The sequence below is a fragment of the Pecten maximus genome, chromosome 15 (genome assembly GCF_902652985.1).
Source record: "Pecten maximus chromosome 15, xPecMax1.1, whole genome shotgun sequence".
Classification (NCBI taxonomy): Eukaryota; Metazoa; Mollusca; class Bivalvia; order Pectinida; family Pectinidae; genus Pecten; species Pecten maximus.
In genome coordinates, this window is record NC_047029.1 from 30410044 (window position 1) to 30418558 (window position 8515).

The following is an 8515-nucleotide window of genomic DNA, read 5'->3' on the forward strand; positions in this document are numbered from 1 at the left end:
TCACGTGTATCTTATATCGTACAACGTGACGGTCCCTTCATTGCGAGCTACGGCCAGAGTTTTCTGGTCTGAGCTTACTACGAACGAATATTCGGCGTCAATGTCTGGTTGTCGTTTCAAATCGATTAACTCTTTTATAACTGACTTTGTGGAACCACAATCATATGTTAGGAAGCCGTCCCCGGACCATGCGTCAAACGTAATACAGCTGTCATTTAGCACTGGAACTTTAATGACTCCTTGTGGATCTGTAAGTGATTTGTGATCACTCGCACTATCCCGCAAAGATACGGGTGTCCTCATGGTCTTCTCGATGTCGGTAAACATCACATCATGGTTATGTACATCACAAAATATTAAAAATCTGGAAGATGACAAAATAAGGCTCCTCGGAACTGCCATAGAATCTGCGACAACAATATACTTCATGAGGTCTCCAACCAAATTTAATATATCAATCTTTGCTACTGAGAAAGGAGGGCCTCTTCCACCAAGAAGCCACTGGTTGGTTTTACAATACCCTAAACTCAAATACTGGCCCACTTTCACTGTTCTCTTAAGTGTAGCCGGTTTGGATCCTGGAATGGGAGCGAATTTCACGAAGAGTATACTTCCGGCTTTTGGAGCAGCCACAGCGCACAACGTTGGTGTTATACCAGTAACATCCCATGGTATCTCGGTGCATTCGTACTGTTCGACGATGTTCCCTACGCTATCATTCCTGATACGCATAAGACGATGGTTTTTTTGGTCCGCTATGATAAAGTATTCTCCGAGTGTCGCCACACCTACCAATGAAGGATTATAACGATCCCCTGTAGTTTTTGTAGATATTTTTGTTTTATATCTAAACGCAACATTTGTTGCATCAGAAGAAATTGTTTTTTTGTCACGTTGTGCAACGGTGGCTTGTCGTGGCAAAGCGTCACTTCGTGCCTCAGCAAAAGAGATTTGCTGAGCGGAACCATCCCTATACATAGGTGGTGCCGACGGTTGCAACTGGGGTCTTGGCGAACAGCACGGTGACTGCGCACCATGATTCAGGAAAGGAGAGAGTGACAATGGATGAAGGTTGTCGGGATGTTGGGCAGGACGCCGACTTGTACGTGTGTCATTATCGGCTGGCAGTGACGGGACAGATGCTGGAGGCCTTGGTCTTTGTATGAAGGAATTTCGGGCTACATTGATATAAGGTGGTGGTGCTATTCCGTCATCTTCAGCAGGGACTTGCTCATTTAATTCCTGCTGATCAGCCTCGGTCTCTTCCTGGAACGTCACAGCAGAAGCTTCTTCGTGGCAGCAATCGATTACTTCAATCTTCACAATATCTGCCTCAGTCAGTATGTCCTCCACCTCAGTGTTGATTAAGAATCTAACATTGTACCTCGTGTCCACATCTGATTGTAGTTCTGACAACATTGCATTGAAAACTATAAAATCTTTTCTTAAATGATTCGATATTACCAAGGTTTCCGGTGCATTCGTGGTATAAAGTTCTTTCAATGCATCAGCAAGTTGTTTTCGTATTTTAACAGAGGAAATCATCTTTGTACTAATCAAAGCATCACGCTCCAAGTGCGCTCTTTCCTTCTCTTTTAGTTCTCTTGCCTTTTTTATTACTTTCTCTTCTTGTTCTTTCAGATATTTTACAACCTTTTCTGTTAGGTCTGAGTAATATGACCTTATTCCATCTTCTTGCTCTGCAGTGTCTGGAAATATATTTCCTAACTTTGAATCAAGATTTTTGTTGACAGTTTCTGTTTCAGAAAGACAATTTGTCAATTCTGCAGACACGGTCCTGGTCTGGGTGAATGCAATTCAAACGGATGCTCCTGTGAATATGTTGTAAGTCACAGCGAGCATGTATCTCCCGTTTGCATCGTTCGCATGCAAGCATGTTACAGTCCGTACACAGAAAATCTGATGGTTTGCCATTATGAAAGATACATGGCACTCTATTGATTCTATTTATCTGATGAATTGATTTGGGTTCCTTGCCGTCTTTGAAAAATCGACTGACATCCCGTAAAAGAGCATCTTCTTCTGGTATTAGTAATGAATTCTGGGAAATCACAACTTCCTGTTCCACTGGCGAGTGTTTATATTCACATACTGGACATGGAAACGAGGCTTTACCGAAGTACGTTGTGATGTAAACTACCAAACATGTATGGCAGAAGACATGTTGACATTTGAGTTTCTTTGGAAATGTTATGGTATCCTCACATAATCCACACCGGTAGAATTCCTCGATTACTTCTTCCATCGTGTACAAGGTTCAGTTTTTCAAAATCGGCACATGTAGCATTGACGCTCTGACAATATTCAGCCCATGGCGTTCACTGTATCTGCAAAATAGAGTGAACCATTCAATTGTAGGGTTATAATTAAATGCTTGTTGATATTGTTCGGATTTTGGAACTGACAAGCAATGCCTTGTTTATTTTGTTATCAATTTCTTATTGATGCAAACATTTAAAACAAAAAAATTTTGTGAGGACATAAATGGGAATTTTTTATCAATAACGCTGATTCTAAATAATGGCATGCTGTGTCATTCGTCAACATTTTATCTAGCGACTGTTGTAGCGGAAAAGCATTGGACACTTTTAACTGGATAAGACATTAAAGATACCTTTACAAAGGGCTATCAAAGTAACACACTTTTAACATTTAATGTGTTTGTAGTTTGATATAGCTATTTGCAGCACTACAGTCTCAATAGATGATTGCCCTGACAGAAAAACAGACAGAAATATGGACATACAAAATATCTGGGACTCGCACAGTACAGTTCAATGATAACAGCATTATGTTAACCATCACTAGGTCTTGGTCAGTGCAATGACATATTCAAGACCAAGCTAGTTAGGTCACCAGAGACATAATGTGAAGTGATCTATTCTAATTGCCTTTTGTCCGTTATTGTATATCGTCCAATATCAATAAATGTTTGCAGAAGCTTTTCACGTCCGAAGGTAAACCAAAACTGTGAACTATACGGTCCCAATCCATCCCCTTTGGGACTGAAACGCGGGGCCAAAAGGGGCCAAATTGACTGAAATTTCAAAAATCTTCTTCTCAAAACCCAACTAAGGTAGAATCAAATACTCATAGATAAAAGGGGACTACGGTGCTTTACTAAGAATGTGAATGTCATGACCCTGGCCGCTTGGGAGGGGGTAATCTTATCTATAGTTTATATCGGGAAATCATTTTTTTTTACTATCATTTGTTGAATTTCTATTGGAATTGATTCTGAATTGGTTATGATCGGGATTGGGATGACATTCTGATAGTATGCACATGTTGGCCCCGACTTATCCCTTGAGGCTGATGGGCCGGGCGAATAAGGTTTAAATCAAACCAGATTTTAAAAAGAAAATGCTTTTCGCAAGACCCAAAATATAGCAAAACAAATACTCTTCATACATGGACGGGTCTTAAAGTGCTTTATCAAAATTGTGAATGTCATGCCCTTTTCAGTCTCACGATTACCACCGAAAGGGGGTAAACTTTAGTATAGTTCATGAAAGGAAATCGCATGTTTGACTATCTTTTGTTGAATTTCTATTGGAATTCATCGATTCAAACAGGTTGGAATGACATTCTTATGATACGCACATATTGGTCCTGACTTGGCGGGCCAAAAGGGTCAAATTAACTGAAATTCAAAAGTCTTTCATTGATGCCTGTCATTCAGTGAATATTTATAGTCCGTGTTTGGCAAAACAAATCTCTATCACTACACTATGGAAACGTTTATCGGTAGTGAATTCAGGCGCGGATCCCGGATTTTCGAAAAGGGGGAGTCCAGAAATCTAGTGGTAATGCGAGCGCTGTAGGCGCGAGCCAATTTTTTTTTGGCGAGGGGTCTGGGGGCCCAGCAGGTCCAGGGCGAATTCACGATGCATTCAAAGTTATATCTGACGTGACTTCCATGTGGCTTTCAAGTAAAATCTGATATTTCGGTAGGAATGAAGAATTTTTAGGACTTAGAACTTGGAGAACTTGTGTTAATTACCATGCGAGTTAAACTGTCGTATTTGATTTATGTTAACTAAAGATTCCAACATTTACTTTTCGGGAAAAAATCATATTTTCCAATAAGTTTAATTTTGATGACCTAACCTTTGAATTTAAACTAATGAAGGAATGACCCTTTAAATGAAGTAAACCAAACCAAAGGGCCTGTTTCCAGTAATGTTAATTCTCCATAGGAGCCTGCCCCCGTATAATTTCTTATCTAGCTCAACTACAGTTTTTTTTCTTTTCCGAAGAATAATTTTACACCATTCCGACACCCAGATTTCATAATGTCAGTGAAAATGTATTTTTATAAAGTTGTCATTTTGAGCATCAAAGACATAATGTCGTAAATAATAGAAGGTTATCTCGAAATTGTAATTCGCAACATAGTATAAATTTTTTTTGATAAATATTTCCAAAACATCGTGTTTATTCATAAAACATAAAACAAAAATTTTCTTGGATGAAAATGCACTTGCAGAGACACAATTATAAAGAAAAATGCCATGAAATTGCAATTTTCTCCCGTTATATAGTTTTGGATGCAAATTTCCATCACAAAATCGGATAGAGCTTTACTTGTTTCATATGTGTACCAAAAATCAGCTAATTCCATGTGGTGGAACGTTCTCATATCGCCGTCTGAATGTGGTTGTACATTGAAAGAAAAGGGGAAATGAGTAACAACCTTGTCTGAAACCCTATTATATAGCTTATTATATACAAACTTTTATATTGAATATCAGAGCGGATATTTTCATGACAGTTTTATGATATCTAACGACTAAATAAACAGTATCGATATAAAGATTTACACTGAGGACACCCTGATACATGAATACTGTTCTATCTCAAGTTGTCCTCTTTTGAATTTTCTGATCGTGTGGCCTTGTAGATTTATCCGTATCTTCTTGTCTTTGTCTATACGTTTACGGAATCATTGACTCGACGCTAGCTATTCTTGTCTCACTTTCCTTGTTTTATTGTCCAATCTCCAAAGCGTTGTGGCTCTGTCAGGGTTGGGACCCTGACTTGTCTCACTTTCTTTGTGCCTGCCGACCACGCCATCGTTCAATTGCGTTAAGGTTCAGTGTGCCAGATAGATCAGGGACAGAGCTAACTTTTCTCCGTGCCATCTTATCAGAGAATATGTCAAGGTCATGACCTCGCTATGGGATAAAGAAAATGTCGAAAAAACATTCTCGATCTGAGAATTTTCTTCATCGTAAATAAAAGAGTATGATGCACTGAGACGGAAATTGAAAAAAATTTGATCATCGGATAAAAAATGACGGAGATATGGAACTTTGAAAATTTCAAAGTTTTCCCCGCCAAAATTAAAAAATCGAGCAAAAATGCCTAAATTTTTTCCAGCTCCTTCATTTAAACACATACAGACTTGATATTTGGCACAGCCATAGAACGTAAGAGTGGCTACAAAAGAAGTTATTTTTCACTGACCTTGAACTTCATTCAAGGTCAAATAATCAAAAGAAATAAATTCAAACAGAAATTCTTTTGAATCAGGTTCTTTGTTCGTTCGTTTTTTCCTTAAACAATCAATGCATCTTGTAGTTCATTGGCGGGGCTCACTTTTCTCCGCGATATGTTATCAGAAAATATGTCAAGGTTAAGGTCTAAGCGCGAGGTCAAATCAAGGTCAAAAATTCAAAATCCAAAATGAGTTAATTTTTTTAATGAAGACGAACGGTGCAAGTTTTATGGTCGTGCGATAAAAAATGACGTAGAAATGGCACTTTGAAAAATGTTTGTTTTCCCGCCAAAATTCAAATTTTCCCCAAAAATGCACTTAATTACCCTCTGCTCCAAAATCTTTACATACACAGATATTATATTTGGCACAGTGATAGCCATGTACGGATGCCTACAAACTTGATTGCTTTTCAATGACCTTGACCTTCGTTCAAGGTCACAGAGGTCAAATGATCAAAAATCGAAAATTTCAAATTCTCTTTCAAACGGTTAATTTTTATTGTATATTAAAGAAAACGTTTGTTTGAAGATGTTTTCAACGTGTCCAGGTCAAAACGTCAACTTTATCTCAAATACATAGGAAAACATTTAACTGCCAAAATTAAATATTATCCTACAATTACACTTGAAATGTTTTTCCTCCAATACTCTGACACCAACAGACTTGATAATTGGCACATATAAAGCATTAATGACTGGCTACAAAAGGTATGCACATATTTGACATTGACCTTCGAAGTTCAAGGTCACAGAGAGGGTTGAAAGTCAATTGATCGATTAAAGAAGGGAAGCGAAGAGAAAACGAAGAGAAATCGTAGGTAAAACGTACAAAAGCGTTCGTCAGATTGAGAACATGTCTGCAATCATTTTCTAGTTGGAAATCCCGTGTTTTGATCTTAATCAAATCTATTTTGCTTGTTGTTCTGTCTATTTGTCAGTCAATGTCTTCAACCCAGGGGACTTGTGAATTAGCCATCTGGGATTTTTTTTTATGAAAAAGTGTTTCTCTCACTTTTTTTCATATCTGTGTACATATTCTCAACATACCGAGCAAATACTCTCGTGTTTTTGTTAATTATCTAAAGAAAGTCGAAAATCGGCAATTCAACCATAGGCTAATTCAACCCAAGATTTGAAAATGTTCCACCACTTACATGTTGATGATTTTTCCTCTCATCAATGGCATATTACGTACTGTTTAATAGGATAAAAATTGGTTTCCATCCAACGCCCATAAAAGGGTGTATTCTCTAAAAAACAAAGTTTTTGTGTCTAAAATGTTATCATCGAAAATGGCATTTTTTAGATTGTTTCTTCCATAAAACAGCCAAATGGCGCGATGGAAACATGATTTTTTGTCACAATCATGCCATCAATGTATTGTTTACGGTGATCATCATTTGATTAGATTTTCATTAATATTTTACATAACATGCACATTTTATCAACACTTGGACAGCTTCTGAAAGGTACAACTTTGAGGAGCCCATAAAAAACAAACCAAGTGACCTAAATCTTTATACTTTATAGATTTGTGACCACAACGGCATGGGCAATGCACCATCAACAGGAAATTTGAATCAGAGAAGGGGCCATTTTGGAAACAGGCCCTTTATTACTATGTTTATGAACACATGTACAGTGTATATGGTTTAAACCTTATAAACAACTGCTGTTAATTCCCAAAGCCTGGAAGATTACAGAACTTCTATAATTATTTTGTAATTAATCATAATTACAAAAGGAGAGTAATTGTCTATGGTGTTGACTCTTTGCAGGTTTAATTTAAATTTGCTACAAATTCTGTTTTAGTGGAGACAAGACGAGAGAATACATGTACTTACAATCAAAATTTATTACCTCGAACTAGGATAACTCATAAACACTGGTTATAACTTAAAGTATCTCACCGGTCCAAGTCAAAATGTTTATTTTTATAGTAATAAAATATATATCAGATAATTCAAACTCTGACAACTCGAAAAACTCTGATATAAAGAACTAAATTTAAATTTCCACCCAGATATTACAGTATTGACAGAACATTATATACTGATGTAATCCAAAAGTTAATTCATATTTTATTTTGAAAGGTGCACAATGTTAACTGTTAAGTGAATTTCTTCTAAAGTTCTCTCTAAACAGATCATCAAATCATATGTTATAAGTACATGTCCTCGGTCCAATGCGGTTTTGCCCAAAAATGGGTTGAAGTGATTGAATAACAGTTCAAAATGTTCTATTCCATTCCCAATATATGGTAGAATCAAATATTACACATGGATAGAAGGATCTTCAATTCAAGTCCTTCGAAGTTGATATAATTCATGCACCTTGGGTCTGTAGGGTTTTTTTAGGTGAGGGGACCCGGGTTATTAGTTTACGCTGCAGTAATTAGGAAAAATACAAAAACAGAAATTATATTGAATATTGCTATTGGAAAAAACACAAACTTGATTAGAATTATCAGAATGGGATATCTGTGCATATATATATATTTATATATATTGGCACTATGACTGATCCAGTGGCCTGAGCAGTGGGACCAAGAAGTGTAAAATTGACGAAACTTCTAAACTTCCAGATATGAAGAAATCAAACATTCTTCATGGATGAAAGAGACTTAAGGTACTTTTCAAAAAACAAAATTTTGACCACAGGGTGCCCTGTTACCCCTATAGGGAAGGGTTAGAAATAATTATTTAATTCATATACAGAAATTACACTTTTTGGCCTTATTTAATTTGTTCAATTAATTTATTAAGTAAAAGCCAGTTTACAACCATCACTATTTAATAGCAGCGGCGTCAATATTTGTATTAAGTCCACTTTTGACAGTGTTATTGAGTTGCATGCTGTCAGATTGAATTGAAACTGAGAGTATATATACTGATACAATCATACTGTTGTACATGCACCTATACTGTACATGCACCTATCCATCATTTAGAGCAATTTTTTTCCAGGTTCACCTACTTTTGGGTAAAATACT

At 36.8% G+C, this 8515-nt stretch overlaps 1 protein-coding gene across 1 annotated transcript; it reads right to left on the reverse strand.

The window, feature by feature from the left end:
* On the reverse strand, positions 1-2266 carry LOC117343382. The gene is made up of 2 exons (XM_033905724.1): positions 1999-2266; positions 1-1757 (listed from the first exon to the last, which is right to left on the reverse strand). Exons 1-2 carry the CDS (start codon positions 2264-2266, stop codon positions 1-3), a joined length of 2025 nt encoding a protein of 674 aa, XP_033761615.1.
* Between the last annotated feature and the right edge of the window lie 6249 nt (positions 2267-8515).